Raw genomic sequence first — 20,048 nt, forward strand, 5'->3', positions numbered from 1 at the left:
GAGTTGCTTAACTTCCCAATGAGATGAATAGAATTCTCAATGGGATTGAATTATTTTTAGACGTTGTATCACTGGGATTTCTTACCCAAGTGTTTGATGCTTTTGGCTGAGATGATGAACCTGCTCTGAACCTATTTCACATGCCTGAGTGCGTACTCGTACTCTTTTCTGCAGCCATCTCGCTGTTCCATCCCTGTTCCCCTAAACCTGTGGTTCTGAGGGGAATTTGTACTGAGCTTTGTCTCATTAGGTGTGAACCATCACATCTGTCTCTTAAGAGAGTAAGGCACAATTCTTCTATAGTTATGCACTCACTGGGCTCCTCTTAAAACACTGTGTTTACATGCTACAGATATTTTAAAATTGCATCCTAGCTAATTTATCCTACAAAATATTTTGTACTATTTTTATTAAGAACATAGTCTCATAATTTCTGGTAGTTTGGGTAATAAATGTAGATCTTGTTGTCTTAAGATGTGTGGTAAATTCACACTGTTTAAAAAAAATTCCGTGGTGATTCTTAAAGCTCAAACACTTCATTACGTTTAGGTATGACAATGAAACAGCAGTGTATTTTGTGTTGAAATAAGTATTTAAGAGAAATACCTAGACAATAAGAAAAGTAAGGGATTTTTTGTCTTTTTAATGGTACAAGCTACAGTTATTAGCATTGGCAGGGTTTTCTCTATAGGAGGAAAAGGAAGAAACACACTTTCAGTTAAGATGGTATTGTTGCAGATCGAAGCTTGTTTTCCATCACTGCGTCTTTTTTATATCAGCATTCAGTATTTAAAAGCATTTCATTTGGCAAATGGAAGTTGAAAAGCTCTGCTCAGTTCTGGCACGTGTGAATTTTTCATGCTGCTCCCCGGTTGTCCATCTGTAAGCACTGGCCCTGCGTGAACTTGCCAGCAAGGTGCAGAAAGCAAATACCGCAAATGTTTTCACATCTTTTGAGGATGACCAAGAGGTAATTTTTATCCTTAAGTATGTTCTTACCATTTTTTTTTTGTATACTCGTGTATAGCCTTGTTCAACCTCAGATAGCATATTGATTTCACTAGGGAATAGATTATCTTCAATTAAACCGTGAGCATGTTTCACTACTACTAAAGCAATGCCAATTAAAAATTGTGCATGCACACAAAAATGAATATTCACAGTCCCCTATCTGAGTGGGATTTGGAATGATTCAGTATAAATACTGCTGGATCTCTGCTGAATTGGGTCAGCTTTGTCTTCTTTGCCCTTAAGCAGAGAAAAACATGTTACTTCGTGTTTGCAATTTGAGTAGCCTGAGAGGGACTGGAAGGAAGCCAGGGTCCACCAGCCCTGAATCCCTCTAGCTGGGTTTGTTACCTTTTATGCTGAGAGGTCAAAATAAATGAAAGTGCCTTTGGAAGTGCTATACATCCTCTGCTTGAATTCCAGCAATGGCCCCAAGAGAAGCCCAAGAGCATCTATTGATTACAGGGGTTTTTCAAAGGCACTTTTTCAATACCAGGACTACGATAATTGCAGGAACATGGGTAGAGTTTGTGTCACACGTGGCTAAAAACACTTCTTCCCTTTAGACAGTACCTTTTCCTTCAGCATGCTATGTAGATTTGTGGGAGGGTTTTGGTTTTGTTTTGTTTTATTGTTTTTCCAGTATCTAGATATCAGGCCTTTTATTTTCCGCTTTGTTTTCTATTTCAGGAGAATATAGCAGCTTTTACCCCTGAGGAGCCTGCTGGCTGGCAAGCCTCAGGAACTGAAGGGCAGCCTTAAATGCAGCATTCCTTTCAGATGCAGAAAACAGATTCCCTGTGTCTTTGTCCCCTGCAGCACCATCCCACAGGGCATCCCAGTTTCTCGGTGCTGCCCGTGGACGGGCACGTGTCAGCTCTGGTGTGTGCCAGCAGATTGTTTCCTGCACAAGCGTTTGGGAGAAGACAATCTGCTTGTGCTGGGAAGATCCTACAGCCAGCACCAGCTGTGGATAGGCTTCCAGTAACATATCACCATCCACATCTCGGTGGAAGAGACAGGCCATCATCCTGCTGGTTTTGCTGGAGGTGTCATGGGTGTGGGCCTCAAGAACTGTGGGTTTAGTGGGATTTTTTTTTTATTTTGTATTTCTTCATGCTTGAGAACTGAGCAGGACTCACCGGTTCATTCATTGAAAGCAGCAGAGTGAGAAAAAGCGTGAGGACAGAGAGAACCCACCTACTAGTGTGTATGGAGGGGGAATTGTGCGTTTTCAAGGAGTGAATTGTGTGGAAGACGGACAAACTGGCTGTAAAGAGACCACGAATAGCAGAATGAGGGAGGGTTGAAGGGTGTGCTCGTTTAAAGGGAAGAGGATATGTTTTGTGTCAAAATGAGCACTGAAATTGTGGGAAGATTAGGGGCAAATATAAAACTGGAAAATTTGTTTTAGAAATGCTTGCAGTGTTTGTCTTGAACCCGAACCTGACCAAATGCAGACTTCACTGTTTGGAAGCAACTTCTTTTCCAACAATTAACCTGACATTCACTGATCAGGAGACGTGATAGCCCCTTCCCTTGAGAACTGTGGAACTATAGTGCAGCCTAGGTTGGAAGAGACCTCAAAAGATCACCTGGTCCAACCTTCTGTGGGAAAGGGAGCCAACATGGAATTATGTAGCACCCTGTCTAGGTGTAGCTAAACCTCATTTTGTTCCTGAAGAAGTGAATAAGATGTGAGATTTTTCAGACTAAGAGGTTACAGATAAAGTAATTTTTGTTGTGATAGCCTGGTTCTTATGACTCTGAGAGGTGAACAAGTCACACACTTCAGCTTGGCTGAGTCACCTGGAGCCAATAAAACATTCTTGCTTTGTCGGTATTCTTTGTAGGAGAGAACAGGAGACCTTGTTTGTCTTCGATTTGCTGATTCCTGGCTTACAGGAGGCAGCTGTGGGCAACATCTGTCACCTGTCCCAATCGCAGCTTGTGGAGTCTTGCCTTGAGAATGTGTTCAAAATTAGCTGTACTCGACTTCTGTCCTAGCAAAACGAGGATGATGGGAGAGCAGGCTGACTGTCACTGTCACTAGACCTTTACTAACATAAGGCTGTAAATCTGCTGGTTCAATCCACACCAAAAGAACATTCACATTGAGCAAATTCTGCCAACCTATAACCAGTCTATAATATAATATTCTTAATAAATGTGCTTTCATTTTCATGTATTGGGTAAATCTCCCAACAGGGTACAGGGGCTCTGTGCAGGAGGAGAACAGATTCAGCCAGTAAAATGATGCTTAATCCTATTGGAGTAAGAACCTCTATATTTGCTTTGATCGTACCAAAGAACGTATGTGCTTGTATGTCTGTAAGCCCTGGAAATGACACAATATGATTTATTTAAAATGCATATTATGTTCAAAGTAATTTAAAGGTCTATAGGAGAACTGATCCCCAGAGGCTCCCTCCAACTAACATGGCTTTGGGCTGCGATTGTTTAGTGAACAATTGTAATTCAGAAAACAGATTACTTGACGATTTAGTATTTCTAGATCATAGGTAGATTTTTGAGTTGGGCTTTGCTTCAAAGCAATACCAGAACTGGGACCTGAAGTCACTAGTGTGAGAAATCTTTTGAAATTTTCAATTCTGGCTAGCGAGACTATTGAAATTACAGATTATCCTAACACTTACCTGCTATATCTCAATTTTAAAAGGAAAACCTGAGTGCAACTGTGAGTGCAATAGAAACTCATAATAAAAGACATCTTGTACTCTTAAACCGACCAGGAATTAAAAACATGGTGTGTAAAGGAGAGGTAGGAACAAATACTGATATCTAAGACTACTTCCTATTAAATGATAATTGTGGGGTTCGGGACCTCTTGTATAATAGTTGGAATTCTTTGAAGTGCACCACTAATGTGAGTTGTGCTAATTATTGCAATTTGCAGCTATCACATACTGGAACTGTCATCGATGAGGTAGCCCTGCCTTTCTTCCTGCTCAGAGGAGCCCCCATAACAGCATGTTCCATAATCGTTGTCAGCAGGAATCACTGCTGAGTTTGGACTCGGTGACAGTGCATTGATTGATTTATTACTGGCATCAGTCTCCCTGTTTCACTTCTGCAACTTCTCATTTCAGGGCTTCTTCAGTAAACGTCTGAAAGGGTCCATCAAGAGGACAAAGAGTCAGTCAAAGCTGGACAGGAACACAAGTTTCCGTCTCCCATCTCTCCGCAATGCCGATGACAGGTAAGGTTCAACGCATCTCTCAAAACAATCTCTCCTCGTTCAGAGGCACTTTGCAAAATCTACATGCAGCATGCATATGCATTCACAGAACGAGAGCAAAGAAGGGGATTTATTGTTAAGCTGATAGACTGGGTGTTATTTTGGGCTGAGCCTGGTGTATTAGAAGTTATTGGGTATGCAATCTGCTGCTGACACAGGACTGAAAACTTTTACTGCTCTTAACAGCTGATGAAATGTTCAGGTTAAGCATATGGACTCAAATACTTTTTTCTGCATCTGCTTTAAATAAGCTGCAGACTTTAAATTTCATGACACAAAACCATTGGGTTGATCAACTTTAGAGAAACTTGCCTTGCTGCGTTTGATACTTATCCACGGATTGGTGCGGTGGCCGATGATGAGGAATTGCGTTGGTGCGAGCGGATCAGCTGGCTCTGGCAAAGCACAGAGATGTGCAGTTGTACTTTGGGTACACTGAGAATCCTTACTAATGTCAGTTGTATTGTTACAGTAGTGTTACTACAACAAACAGTCTGTCTGCTTTTCAGAAAACTGGAAATCTCAGTAAATTCTGGCCATCTTAGTGCTCTATTTGGTATGTTCTTGCTTGTTTAATTTTTGGTTGGCGGTTCAGGCTGGGAATGGATTGTATACAAGGCAAGCAAAAGCTCTCATGCACAGTTTTTCGTATTCTCTTGATTGTTTTTATTAAACATTACTCTCTGTTACTTTCCACAGTAGCCCAGCAGGACTACTAGATTGAGTGAAAAATAGGTTGTCCTGTACTTAAGGCCACGGCAGGCTTCTGTGATTTTACATTGTTCAGTGCATTTTCTCTTCTCCTTTAGCTGAGTTAAATTCATTAGTTGTATCTGTCATGCTGTGCTGCTTCAATCAATGGCGCTATCTTCTCCATCTGAAAGGCAGCACCATAAAATCATGGAGATAGCAAGGCTTCGGATGTTAGAGGTTTCGTTAACTTCACGGGTTACAGAAAAGGCTGCTTCTTCCCAAATGTGACTAACGATGTGGGTGATGTTCCTCCTATAGTCACAATAATGTTCGCCCAGTCTGATTTGAGTCAAGTTCTGTTATAAATCCCTATTTTCAGGGAGTTGCAATGTGGCTATAAAAAGCGACTCAGTGAGCATATGCATGTTAAATAATGCCACCATGAGATAAAGTACCTGTTATTTTTACCGTTCATTGTAACCAGCTTTGCTTGAGGTTCTGTCATGCCAAAGTCTTTGTGCTGTAAATAATGTATTTGCCTTTCCCTGACTTGGTACTCTTGCTGAATGTGGACCAACGATGCTTCCTTTTGCAGTGCAAAGAAAATGCTTATTCTGGGAAAGCCAACCAATTTAGCTGTAATTAATCCCTACGGCTTTGGTTTAAGACATGATATTATGCGCAGCAAAGCTGTCTTCTCTTTAGAAACTGGATCCCTATCTACTCCCTGCCAGGGTGGGCATGAACCATCAACTAGACCCAAATGAAACATGGATCCATTGCATGCAGTGGTGGAATTAGGCATAGTTGGTTTGCTTTGTCAGTCCTCTTACGTCTTCTTGGCATGGATTTAAAAAGGAGGATCCAGGAGGAGATGAACTGAGAAGTTCCGTTGGCAAAGTCCACGCAGAGGTTTGGGGGTCAGAGCCCTGGAAAGCCGGTGATGTGCAGGGTGTTAGACAGGGATGAGCCGGTGGTTGCTCTTTACTTTCCAGCCACTCACCCTGTTCCTTTGGCCATCTACATCTACCTTCTAGAAACGCATCCTGCATCTGTAGGGCAGGAGTTGAGACAGTGTTTTGGGGCTTTTGTGACTCAGTGTGAGTATTTGCCACAAAGAGGACGAAGCATTTTTGATACCGCTCCATGTGATCCTCCTCCTTTTGGACGTACACGTGCTGAAGTGAACAGAGGGCACATTTGGAGGCAAGGGAGGTCATCTGAGAGTAGCCAAACTACATGGAAATCAAGCTGAGACTAAGTTTATTTGGAGATAAATCTTTGCATGAATGAATATTGCCATACGAAAGCATAAGCCCTACTTCAGGGTCTGTTTCAAGCCTCGTGCTGCAGGTGGGGGTCACAAATTGCTGATAAGTTCTTTTTGGAAAGAAAGCGTAACAGTACTACTCAACCTTGTAGTCACCTTTTGTTTTATTTGTGGTCTGATCAGACTGCAGCAATTGAATATAGCAACTTTGGAAGTTTATGGTTAGAACTATTACTTTCCTAATGCTATTTTATAAATAAAACCATAAAGGAAATTGAGGTCCACTGTAAAGTGAAAAATGCCAATAATTTCTCCATTCCCTCCCATATGTTTCACTCTGTATCTAAGGGTGCCTGAAAAATGTAAATGGTGGGTACAACAGCAGGAAAAACAACTCGGAAACCATGTGGGAATGATGCGCTGGAGATGAGGAACAGATTAGTATACTGGGAGGAGATGGGCTGGAGGAAAGTAGAGGCTAAAAAGATTGATTTATGTTTAGAATTATGCTGTTCGGAATTTTTTCGAATGCGACAAATCAGCGACAACTGTTTCTGTCTGAGAGAAGATAACACATAGCAGCTGTCTCTGAATTTGTGAGAATTCGTGAGAATTGCCGTTCTCTCACCTTCTGCTTTCCCTGCTTTCTGTATGAATCTCGATCTGTTGCAGTTAAAACGTCGCCGTCCTACCCCGGTGAGTCAGCCCTTTCCCATTTTAAGCAGGTGCTGCTGGGTGATGTCATGGTGCTACACAGGATTTCAGGGCCAGACTGACTGATAGCATCTACCAATTCTTGCTCTGACAAATACAAGAGCCCTGCCTTCAAAGAAAGTATTATATAGCTTTATAAATTAAAACACTTCAAGGATTAGAAAGAAATAGAGGCTGCTGTCATGTTGGTTTTGAGGTGTTAGGGTCCTGTTAAGAAACAGGAGATGTTTATAGATAAATGCCTATAAAATTGTGGAGTAAGGAAGATGAGTTAAGCCGGTGCACATCAAGATTTGGGATACTGTAACACTGCGTGCCGTGCTGGATGGTGACAGAGGATGGACGCTGGCTGTTGAGGGTTGATTTAAAATAGAATGGACTCAGGAATGCTGTAGGAAGGAGTGATGGAGATAAGTTGCAGATTTTTTGGAAGCAGATTTTTCTGTTTCAGCGGAGAACAATTTGCCAGTCTACTTTTTGTGGCTTCTCACTTTGTTTCAGTGTGACTGGGTTAGTGGATGGGGAGAGGGGAGAGTTGTCGTACAGCTCCAGAAACGAGCCCACCATGGGTCAGCATCCAGGTGTCCTGTAGAAATTCACAACCTCTCAGTCTGTAATTCACATCGCTTTTATTACTTCAGGTTCAGATTGTTTACTGGGTGGTCTGTTGTACTTGAAAACTCATGTTTTGTCTTCACAAGGCACTAACGTGAGAAGAATTAGACTCTGCTCCGTTGTGACCCATGCCAGATGTGAATGCAGCTCTTCAGATGTGCAGCCAGTACGGCATCTCACCGAGTTTTCAACAGCTCTTGCCATGAGGCTCTCTGGCACCACATTACCGTATCATTTTTCACAGCTTTCCTAGCCTGTTTCCCACTGCATTCTTTGAGCTCTTCAACCCACACATTTGTCTCTAATATTTTCGCAGTGTCAGTAATACATAAAACATGCAAAAAAGCATGAGAAAAGACTTAAGGAAAACTATGTTTGAAAAGAAAGACCAAATTAATATTTTCAGTTTGCGGCCAGGAATTTGAGATTATTTCCAAGTGGACCAACTGTTCTCATCTCAGTTTTGTTTATGGTGAGGGAGTGAAGATGGTTGAGACTGGCTGCATATGGTCTCAGCGACTGCAATAAAGCTCTGCGGACAGCTGGGAGGGTTTTGCCCTGTTGGGATTTACTGCCACGTGGGAATCCTCCTGCTGTACTAAAAGTCATTTTATGGCATTATCAGATAGTCGTAGACGAGCGCGGAATCCGTCGTGTGGTTGCTCAGGATGGGCTCCAGCAGGTTGCAGGGAAGCGAGTAGCCATGGCGCTGGGGTTCATGGTGAAACGGTATCGCTGCTCAAACGACAGCTTTTTCTACTTTCGGTAAGTTCTTGCTCCTCCCATTCTTTGAGGCATGAAAATAGCGCAGATCATATAAATAATAGAAGCGAATCTTGCTGCATTTTTTGTATTTGTTCATTCTAATTTGATGCTGCTTTTCAAAAAAAAGGTGGGTGACTTTTATCCCGATTTAGATGTAGGGATAAAAATCTGTGTTACACAATGCGTTATTAAGGCTTGACTCACTCAGAGCTCATATTCATTCAGCGTATCTGTTTCTATCTGTGTACTGGAGCATGGGGAAAGGGGAGGAGTGGTTTGTTTCCGGAGAGACGGCTCACTCCTGGTTTCGTGAACATATTTCTTTCAGCCAGGATTTTCAATTATCGTGCAGTTGTTTGTTTTTCAGTGAAAACTGAGCAAGATCTCAGTGTTAAGCCTGTTGTCACAAGCCCTCACCTTGGTGCTGGGCTGCTCTGTCCCACCTGCAAGCTCTTTATAAAAACAAACTTCTTCATGGCTGATGCTTTTCTGCAAACCTCAGGCTCCTCCACACAATGTTCGCCTATAAATCACTTAGCGGTGAAATGAAACTGAATTGGTTAAGCATCCCTGGTCCAGCAAAACAAAATAATCTGAAATGTTAATAGCCGAGAACACAGTTACAGCAGAGTCAGGAAATTCAGTAGCCTGCTGCAAAATTCAGGAGCCTGTTTGGCTGCACCGTGCGAGGTGTCTGTTAGACAAGCTGGGATCTGTAGGCAGAGCAGGCAGGCAGGGAAGGGCTTTGCAAACCCGGGACTCAAACAATGAAGCTTTGGGCAGAGCCTTGCAAGAAAAGACCGGAATCTCAGTGAAAGGCTAATGCAGTATGCTCAAAAAAGCCAGTGTTTACTTGCAGCTGAGTAGAACTTGCATCTAAATAAGTTACACTAAGTTTCTGATTTAAAAAAAAAATACTAATAATGAAACTGGTTAGACTTGTAGAATCGTTGACCAAGTAATAGGGTGTTCTGTTAATTGGCAGCTGGAAAATGAAGCAGGGTGTGGTGCCTACAGAATGAACACTTGCGCGGGGAAGCGTGATGCTGCAGCACTGGTGGAGCTCTCATCGTGTTGCAGATGATGCTGCGGACGTTGGGGTCCAGCTCAGCAAGGCAGCGCTGAGCACAAAGTTCACTGCGTTACAGTCCAAGCTCTCTCCTGTGACCTTGCGAGTGGCTAAGTATTGAATTCGACTTCCGGATCTCGGGGAGTGTCTCCAAACACATGGGTATTGTGCTGGAGTTATTTGAAGCATGTGTATATATAGTTTTGTGTAAGACCAGCGGAGACATTGCTTTAGCTGGGTGCTTGGGCTGAACAAAACGCTCTTTTCAGAATTCTTTGCCTCTGCACCAGTTTGGTAAAGGAAGCAGATTATGAGATTCTGTTCCGTGGTAGTTCATTTCTATACATATATTTTTCATCTTTTGGATTATTGATGTCCACAAGCTTGTTTTCCAAGCAATGTAGTGCTCTCCCTGGCAAGCTCAGTAATTGAAGGTCTTTTGTGCTTTGTAGGGTTGGCTTTTAAATAGGTCAAAATCAGCAGGAGACCTTCATAACCAGAGCAATTAGGATTTTAACCCTTCATCCTACATGCCTTACAGACAGTAGAATATAACAGAAGGGGACTAATAGGCTGCTGTGTGCCATGGTCAGCCACTGAAAGCCAGAGGTTTCTAGTTCCCGGCTTACAACCGAGATCTTCTGTAGTGGAAAATTACTGAATTATGGTGTGCAAGGAGAGAGGGTCAGCTTGGGGCTGGGCCAGGAGGATGGTGTTTTTGAAGAGATCTTTTTCCGTAGCAGCCGCACGCTGCTGCCAGGTCAGTGGTTTGGGGCATTGGCTGGGCTCTGATTTAGAAAGAAGCTATGCAGCTCTGCAGACCGGTACTCCAAAGCATGTGAAAAGAGGTGAGAAGTTTCAAATGCTCCCTGACATGCTCCTGCTCCACCTGCTTTTCCTATTGGAAGGAAATAATGGAGAATACCTATGTTAGGATCCTTTGCTGCTGTTAGTAACTATTTGTTCTGAACTCCTGTCTCGTTCCGTTGCGATCTTTTTGTTGTGCGCAGTAGCAGATAGAAAAAGCAGCAGGAAAAGAAAAGTTGATCGTCTGAAGTTAATTGTAATTTAAAACAGGATTTGTGTTGTTAATGGAGCTGTTTAACAGAAACAGATTTGTACAAACAACCCTTCCCCCACCTTTTGCATGTCCGATCTTCATGTTTACAGTAATCTGCTTCTCTGGGATTACCTCTCTCCTAACTGAGACTCTCAGCAACAACCATTTTTACCAGTAGCTTCCTACCTGATACAGGAAGACGCTGTTGATCCTGCCCCTTTGCTGGCCATTGGGAAGGAAGCTAGTGGCATCTATGCAAAAGATAAGGCAGCAAGCAATTTTCTTTCATCGTTACTTACAGCTTCAGAATATCAGATCAGGCTTTAAGCAGCAGGGAACTACTGTTTCTGTATGATTATTGCCTATATTGACTGAGATGCTTCTGATTTAGGCACAAGCCAATAGAGCTCCATCAATAGATGGAATATATACCATGGTGCTTACAAATGCGTGTACTTGTGTTTGTAAATGCATGTGGTTGCATCTAACCAACAGCGTTACGACATTGCTGTGGTGTTTATGGAAGATAAAGCGCCAATTCTAAGCCACTTAATCAGTTTATTGAGCTGTTTTAAATATGGTAACATCAAGGGATTGCTGGGATAGATGTTCCTCTGCCCCAGGACCCTGAGTCAACAAAACTAACCATGTTCCAGCTCATCTGCAGCAAAACAAAATGCTCAAAGCTAACTAGTTGAAGAGCAATGAAGCAGAATAGATGGTACTAAGAGATTTAACTTGCAAGGTGGGATGTGGATGTGTGGAGCACAGTTGCTGTGCGCACCTGCCTTTGCCCTCACCCTGTCCCCAGAGGCTCTTCAGGAGCATTCTTGGATTCTCGCTCTCTCCCGCTGTGTTTAGCTGCCTGGGTCTCATTAAACTCATAGGAAAGGAAGAGGAAGGACTTCTTTATTTCAGGAAAGGTCACCTTTGCCACGTCTGCGAGCGGCCTCCCTGTGCCTGCTGCCCGCCCCGGCCCCCTGTAATCTCCTTACCACTGCCGCACCATGGCAACATGCACCTGGGAGCATCTTCTTGTCACCCGCGGGGCCGGTGGAAGCAGAGCTGACGAGGAGAGAGATTTCTGTACCGCTGCGGCTGTGACTTTTCTTCTTGCCCCAGCATATCTGCCTGGCATGATATTCATCTGAAATTTGTAACCTAAAGCATGAGGAAGAAGTCCTCCTGGATTTTGTGCCTTTCTTCCTCTCCCGGCAGGATTTACTGTCTGAGATGTAGCCCAGAGAACGAAGTTTGAAAGGAAAGGCTGTGACATGTGGCACCGCTATGATTTGGGGATGTGCTGCTAAGTGGCTGTACAATTGTTTCATGTAGGTGTGTTTGATTTGTCTTACTCCAAGTGCAGCCTCTGCTTAACTGGGATTTGTAAAATCTCTCTTTCTTTCTCCTTCGTTTGGTAATTACTTTTCTTTCCTCTCTCTTTCCCGTCTTCGTGACCGCTCTGTGCTTTTCTTCGCTGACACAGAGCTCAGGCGAGAGTTGGCCGCAGGCTCAGCCAGCTCCCCTGCATCATGCACCGAGTACTTTGTCAGGACTGGAATTGCTGCGAGTTTGGGATAGGGACAGAAGCCAAGTGACCTCAGCAGCGCTTTCTTGAGAGGAGAAATTAGAGAGGATTTTGCAGAGATGATATTAAAGTGGTGTATTGTGGTGTGTTTATTTTAGACTTGCCCTACCTTAACTGCAGCAAGTGTTCAATTATACATGGCTGAGGTCTTAGCTTTGCGTTGGTACAGCTGCTGCTGGAACCTGTTGTAACAAAGCATGCACAGCGCAGCCAACGCATTTCTACCCCTGCTGCTGCTTTGCATTTGAAATCAGTGTCTTTGTAATATCCCTCTGATGAAAGGTTTTTGCTGCCTGCTCTTAGCTCATTCAATATATTAAATGGGAACAAAGTTTTCCCTTACTGCTTAATAAATCTTATCGTACATGAATCTACTAGAATACCTTCAGCATTTCATTTGGTACAAAGGAGCAGTCAGATGAACTCTGCTTGTTGCTTTACATGTATCCTTCATGATACCCGAGTTTTTGTTAAGCAGCCTTAGAAGTACTGAAGACGCCTTTTCCAAACGTGGTGGGTTTTTTATGTTTTCCTTTCTGTTTCCCTGTAGGATTGCTCAAGGGTGGGGGGAATTTGATTTTACTAAGGTCACAAAATAAGAGGATTTTTTTTGTGTAAGATATCTGAGGGAAGTATATAAAAACTGCTTATTTTTCGAAGTTAAGGAAGCTGTTAGAGGTAGCTGTGCCTTTCTCTCCTTCATAAATACAGTTGTAAACATCTTCTCCTTGATGCTGGGAATTGAATAAAAGAGGAAATGTTGTGAGGACAAGCACAGGTGAGAAGGCATTGTTTCAGAACATTGCTTTTCTCTGTGTAATGTACCAACAACTGATGCCTTTCCACTTTCACATCTGAACTGCCTTGATAAAAAGTACAGTGAATTTGGGAGATGCCACTTCTGCAAGAGCTCAGGGGTTTACAGGACAGTCACCTGAGAAAGAGAAGCATTATGTGTTAGTGAGGAGAAGTTAAAAGAGAATGGGGGTATCAAAAAAAGTGGAAACTGATAAAACTGGAAGAAGCATCTGAAGAAGAAAAAGCAAAATCTCAATGTAGGTAACTGACTTGAGCATTGTGAAGTGGGAAATCATTTGTGTATTTGACTTTAGTGTAAAGGCTTTGTATGTTAAGAAAAATCAAGTGTATTGTGAGGGGGTCATCTGCTCTAATGAGAGTAGCTATCATTCTGCATTGGTTTAGAGATTCAGAGATTGGTGTGCTTTTTGCTGTTAATACACACTAAGTAAGTAATCTAGATAGTGTGTGTGTATATATATATATATATATATTTATTTATTTATATCCAGGCCTATGTTATTTTTAAATTTCAGCACTTACATTCAGAACTTTTACTGTTCTTGCACTGATTGCTCAGCACCTACAATTCCTAGGTCAGTGGGAATGGACTTTCCTGGGCTTGTCTACGTGGATATTTCCTTAGGAGTCTGGGCTTACTGGCCTTCTTTTATTTTCATAACGTTTACAGGCTAATTGTAGAGGTTGCTCTGAATATACAGCGAGTTACAGCTTTCTCTGGGATCTTGCCAACTCTTTTGGTAATGGTGGGAAAAATTATGTTTCCTGCAGGTCACGTGGATTGCCCAAACTGAAAGAGTCCCGTTCCCATGAGTCTCTGCTGAGCCCGGGCAGCGCTGTGGAGGCCCTGGATCTCGGCTCGGAAGAAAAAGTCTTCGTCAAACCACTTCACAGCAGCATCCTTGGACAAGACTTCTGCTTTGAGGTAAAGAACGCTCTCCAAACGCGCAGCCGGTTATACGCTGTCGGTGGCTCCGAACCCTCACAGTAGCTGTTCGGTGACTTTGTAATTGGAGAACAGATCGGCAGCCGCTGCTATCCTGCGGTTTGGGTGGGAGCTGTCTAACCAGCATGTGATTTTGAAATCCTTGAGGCTAATGGCATCAATCACTCAACGGAGAGAAATATTTTTCAATTACCGTGTCTTCTAATTCGAAAGTCTCTTTAATTTGATAAATATCTAAGCATTTGTAGTTTGCATGCAAATGTATGGTTTGAACATACTATTGTTCATAATCTGTGTTTCTTCCTCTTCAAATTCACCTAAAATTAAATTTTAAAAATAGACCATAACTGAAAAATGTGATTTCTATTCAGAACACCCTTCCATTAACTCAGACCGTTTGCTGATCGCTAAAGGAGAAGCTTCAGTAACGTGTTAGAGCGGGCTGCGGAGCTCCTCTGGCTGTTTCAGCTCAGGCTGCAGCACAGCCCCACGCGGCTCTTCGCTTTGCTTCCAAAACAGGCTGTTTGTGCAAACACAGTCCTTCCCTCGCAGGACCGGCAGCACGTTCGTGTGTGCTGCTGGGATGTGTCTAAGGCCATCGGCGTCTGTCGCAGCAGGGGCGGGTGGCAGTCTGTCTTCAGCAGGATTAGTCAGATGTGTCTGAACTTCTGGAACAAAGATCTGTTTACAACCTGGAAAACTGCTCTGGCAGAAAACCAGCGTATCAGGCCCTTCTCCCTCGGGATGTAGCCAGGAACTGTTGTGTTTGCTTCAGCCTTGTTCTTCTGGTTGGAAGCACTTTCCAGCTTGCTTAGGTTTCGGGAGCTGAGAGAAAAAACCAGCAATAGCTTAGCTCTGAGGCTGTTGTCTCAAGCCGCTTTTTAATTGTGTGCACAAATGGACGGAAAGAGTAAATGAAACTTGTCAGGCCATGTAACGCTGAAAGAAATCAAGGTGGTTCCCTCCCTCGTGAAAGCAGAGCTGTGTATGGCATGGAGTGTCAGGGCTGGATCAGAGCACAAGTCCTTCGCTTGGTTTTAGCCTGTTGCTGTATATACAGACCCTTGGAAATATTTTGTTTTTCCTGAAGACACCATTTCCAGTGTGTTTTGCCTTATAGTAATACTTTGTTAATTCTATCTTTCTTTACACTGTCAGTAACCAAATCATCTGCCTATTGGACTTAACAGGAAAAACTGCAAGAATTTAATAGCTGTGAATCAATTAACAAGTGGTTTTTTTTAAAAAATAGATTAACTGGTTGATTAAAGCCTTGTTTCAAAGTCTTTAAGAGGAGGCTCTGGTGCTCTTCAAATGTTTCTTTAGTTTTAGATTAATTTGAACTGACTTCTTTTTCCTCTACATTTTGTGAGCCTTTTAACCTCTCTGCCTTCTAGGCTTCATATTGGTTTTTTTCCTTTCTCATATTTGCACCATTGCTCAAGCATTGCTTATCTTTTTTCTTGCTTTTTGCAGCCTCCTGCATGTCTCCTGGCTTTGCCCAAACTCAACCTGTTGTTTTTCTGTTCCAGGTAACCTACTCCAGTGGCAGTAAATGCTTCAGTTGTTCTTCTGCAGCAGAGAGGGACAAGTGGATGGAAAACCTACGCAGAACAGTGCAGCCGAATAAGGTAACAAACTGTGGAAATAAGATTACTGGGACAATGAAGGTGGTATGGTTGGGTTTTAGGCAAGTGTACCAGGGCTTCCCAACAGACACACACTCAATTAATTTAGTCTGGGGAGAAGTGCGCTCATCCATGTATCAAAAGGTGCTGTGTACTATTGTAGTAAGTGCAAGTCAAACCTTTAATGAATAATTACATGTCACATCCTTCCTGATCCCTGCCCCCATGCCTGCTTATGAGGTTTCAGACTGATACCGTGCACCTCAGAAGGATGGGATGTGGCTTCACGGGTTTCATGTTTTACTGTGGGGACATAGTTAGGATAAGTCGCTTCCATAGCTGGCATACCACCTTCAAGGGACGGGCTATCCAGGGCTCTTGGAGTTATTCACAAGATTAAACAATGCAGTGTGCCCTGGCAGCTTTTGAGTGTCTCCTGTGCGGAGTGTTTGTTCTCTAAACCATTTAAAATGTAGCTTTTTGAGAAGAAAAATACTCTAGTCCCCACCTTTGCCATACAAAAGACAACCTTTTGCCTCTACTTTAGAAAATGCCCGATTTTCTAGAGATTCTGATTCTGAGGATCAGAGCATCTGGTTCTGAACTCTGATTCTGTCCCTGCCTTGGACACCAAAGGTAGCCCTTTGCTGCTGCTTTAGAAGACAACATTTTTAGGGATTGTCAATCAAAGCTGAACTCTCTCTTCTGCACAGGACAACTGCCGTCGAGCTGAAAATGTGCTCCGTCTCTGGATCATTGAGGCAAAGGACCTGGCCCCCAAGAAGAAATACTTCTGTGAGCTGTGCCTCGATGACACCCTCTTTGCCCGCACCACCAGCAAAACAAAAGCAGATAACATCTTCTGGGGAGAGCACTTTGAGTTCTACGGTCTCCCACCTCTTCACAGCATCACAGTTCACATCTACAAGGATGTGGAGAAGAAGAAGAAAAAGGACAAGAACAATTATGTAGGTCTGGTCAACATTCCCATGGCCAGCGTGACCGGTCGCCAGTTTGTGGAAAAATGGTACCCAGTCAGCACACCTACACCCAACAAAGGGAAATCAGGGGGACCTTCCATCCGGATAAAGTCCCGTTATCAGACCATCACCATCTTGCCCATGGAACAATACAAAGAATTTGCAGAGTTTGTTACCAGCAACTACACTATGCTGTGCTCTGTGCTGGAACCGGTGATCAGCGTCAGGAATAAGGAGGAGATGGCTTGTGCTTTGGTGCATATTCTTCAGAGCACTGGCAGAGCGAAGGTAAGAACAGGCGGCTTCTGTGAGAACGACTCCTGCTCGCTGCTCGTAAGTGGTACCTTTTCAGCTAGAAAATAGGAAGCTAGAAAACAAGCAACAGCAGAAGGTGCCTGATGGGGTAAAGGGTCTCAAAAGTATTTGTAAACACTTAGGCAAATGCATCTACCAGGAATGTGTGTAGATAGAAACAATATGTACAGTGATTAAGAATTGATACAATGACTAAAGATGCTGTGTACAAAGTATAAGCAGGAGGACTGTATAACTTCATGTTATTCTGAAAAGTTAGGGCCTGCACTTGAGTGTTCAGGAACCTTTTTTGTATTTCTAAAATCATGAGACAGGATAAGAGATAAGTAAGCAAGAGATTAGTAAACTGGAGAATTACTTCTATAAATAAGTCCAATACAAAAAAGGAGCAGGTTGCCATTGTTGATTCAGTGCTAAGTCAGCTAATCAATGCTAACATTGATTTGGTCAGCGTTTGAAGAGACATTTGGAGAATCTATACTCGGTTAATGGTGATCCCAGCTGCCCCAAGGATATCATCAGGACTTCTGGGTGCGCACTGATGGTTCTCTGTGAGGTAGCAATTGAAGCGAGCCTTGGTTTCTTTGTATAGATTGTGGGAAAATACCTTGTAGGTCTTGGGAAATTCAGAGAAGCATTAAAAGCATTGATTTATCGGGATGCTGCCTGCCAAGTGGGCGTGTGAGCTGTACCAAGGTGTAGCCGTCTTCTTCCAGTAATGCCAGCCAGAGCAAGTTAAGCACAAGTTAGAGGGTTGGAGCTGTGGAGGAGTGGACATAAGGGACAGCCTAATTTAACTTCTCCAAAAAGGTGCTTTTATGTTTGCATAACCATCTGCCACTCTCTGCTGTTCTCCACTTAGCATACGTCTCAGAAATGCTGGTACATTGTGACTGTGGGGTAGGAACTCAGTTGTTACTGAGTTGTTTGTCTGATCAAGAGAAGCTGGTAGCTGGCATATCTCCTGTAGCTTTGTGTTGAAATCCTGCTGGAAAGCTGGCTCTGGATTCCTGCTGTGTCAGCTGCAACAGGTGGATAAATTAGTGTTATAACTCTGGCTTCCTAGTGCTTGAATGTTTGAACCTCTGTTTACTGAAGTGCTGAGCAGCTTAGGCTGCCATAACCTAAAGCTGCTCTTAAGGCAGTTAGTTTCTAGTTTGCACCAGCTGAAAATAATTCTCTCAGATTTTGCTGAAAAGAAACAGCAAGAGTGGTTTGAAAACCAAGAGTACTAAATGTGGTTTTTGCCTATATTTATCATATATAATTTGTTCTGCCTATGTTAGCAATGCATTATGTAGTTAACGGGGTTATGAAATCTTCCTACAGCACTCTCTGAACTGTTTGGAGCGTGTTGCTGTTCACCACAGAACCAGCAAGTCACAGTTATCACTCAGCCTTAATTGAGGGTGATGTTTTGGCTTTGGGGGTTCTCTTTTGGAAACAGGTGTGTTTTGTTCTAATGAAAAAAAAAGACAGAGAAATATGCTTCTTGTCCTAGAGAGCTTTACAGTGCCTGAAGTTGAGTCTTGAAAAATACAGAGTACTTCATGTGAAATACTGAGTGTCCTTGACTTGCATAAATTTATTTCTTCAAGAAATAAGTTACTGTAGAATTAGACCCTATATCAAGAGGTTATTCACTGTATCAAGACTTGCCGATAGTTCCTGGCTGGGCATTTGAACACTATTCAAGTTAAGCCATATAGATCCACAGCAAGTAGGTTAACTTATTTCCCAAATCCTGAACCACTTTTGGTTTGTGAATTGGTTTGATGTAGGCCATTCTTCTTATTTAAATTTCACCAAGCCGTAAGAATTTGTGCCTAACTTCCATCTTGGATTTTTAAATCCTAGGTTTTGTGTGATATTCAGTACTAAATATAATATCACCATTTATTTCAGCAGACAAAGCCACTGATAAACAAACTGGTGAGGGTTTCTGTTCAGGTTTTAAACTGAAACACAAATTTGGATGTAAAGATTTTCTTTTAGAGACTTTTGCTTCTCCCTTTATAGTTTGTGATCTATAACATTTATAAATATAATAAACCCAAGAGGAGCCCTAGCTACTTCCTTGGCAATTATTTCAGTAATTCTCTGCCTCCTCTTGTTATCCTTCCTTCTTGGCTTCTGCTCTTAGCCTGGCGTGACTGAGGCCGGTTAAAATAACCTCTTGCCATTTGACCTTTTTCTCCAGGACTTCTTGACGGATTTGGTGATGTCTGAGGTAGATCGTTGTGGGGAACATGATGTCTTGATCTTCAGGGAGAACACTCTTGCTACCAAAGCTATTGAGGAATACCTAAAGTTGGTAGGGCAGAAGTATCTTCACGATGCACTAGGTAAGAGAGCGTCTGTCACCTGTTTGTATTGCAAGGGGCAAATCACCACATTATGTTTTTCTGGGTAACCTTTTGTGTCTCCAGTTGTGATGAAGAGGTATAACACTGCCACTGATTTGTGGACAATACTGTTCCATCTGATATATGAACAGTCTTAGAAAAGGGATTTTGACACATAGTTTAACAGTGGAAACTGAGACCAATACCTTGTGCTGTGGTGTCAGGAGTGAATGTGGTATCATGTGCAATACAATTAGGTGGAGGTTTCAGAAAGGTTTATGAATGTGAAGTATGTATTTCACTCATCTCCTTTTATGCTAAAGAAGCTCCTGCACTTGCTTTAGGCTAAAGTCTACCACCTAGGGGGTTAGTTCTACAAAGGAGTATCTGGTTGACAGTATCTTTCAATAAAGAGGACCAGAACCGTGCATGCTCTCTTCCAAAGAAACTCACAGCCTCGCTACAGTTGGCTTTTAGCAACTCCACACAACCTCTGTTATCCACAATTGCACAATGAGCCACCCATCCCCCTGGTTGTTGTTTCTTGGACGAAGAAAACTTTGGAAATAGATACAAGAGAAATAAGATCAGGCCAAAGCCAAGTCCCACACCACATCCTTTCACCAATAAAAAAATATAAAAGCTTGCTTTCCCAGCTGTCTCGCTTGTCCTCAGCAATCCCAGACGCTGGCAAGTCTTCAAGGAGATAGTGGGCTAATTAGTGCTCCAAGGGTCAGTATAGTCAGGTCCATGATTATATGCATTTTGGCCATTTCTTAAGTGTAATGAGCTTGTTCTGGTACACTTATTCTCATGGGTGGAACCACTGAGCATAAGTCACAGTCCTGGGCTCTCGCCTGGTGTAGAGAAATGAGCAGCGTATTACTTTGTGCGGTGTTTTTCGGCAGACTGAACCATCAGCTGTGGGACCCGTATATTACTTTTGACCGCAAGCCCCTTAATGTGCAATAATT

The 20,048-nt window shown here is 42.8% G+C and overlaps 1 protein-coding gene across 24 annotated transcripts in view; it reads left to right on the forward strand.

The window, feature by feature from the left end:
- The window catches only part of RASAL2 (RAS protein activator like 2), a 180,923-nt gene that overhangs the window by 136,539 nt on the left and 24,336 nt on the right, over positions 1-20,048 (forward strand). For 19 of the 24 annotated variants that reach the window (XM_065071715.1, XM_065071716.1, XM_065071718.1 and 16 more), the window contains 5 exons: positions 4,119-4,228; positions 13,632-13,785; positions 15,339-15,437; positions 16,148-16,702; positions 18,930-19,074. In XM_065071715.1, the coding sequence (XP_064927787.1) occupies positions 4,119-4,228; positions 13,632-13,785; positions 15,339-15,437; positions 16,148-16,702; positions 18,930-19,074 (1,063 nt within the window). Of the gene's footprint in view, positions 1-4,118; positions 4,229-7,070; positions 8,325-9,194; positions 9,556-9,631; positions 10,242-10,306; positions 11,785-11,850; positions 12,555-13,631; positions 13,786-15,338; positions 15,438-16,147; positions 16,703-18,929; positions 19,075-20,048 lie in introns of those variants that run through there. The other 5 variants (XM_065071730.1, XM_065071735.1, XM_065071734.1 and 2 more) reach the window with 5 other exon arrangements.

The sequence above is a fragment of the Columba livia genome, chromosome 8 (genome assembly GCF_036013475.1).
Source record: "Columba livia isolate bColLiv1 breed racing homer chromosome 8, bColLiv1.pat.W.v2, whole genome shotgun sequence".
Lineage (NCBI taxonomy): Eukaryota > Metazoa > Chordata > Aves > Columbiformes > Columbidae > Columba > Columba livia.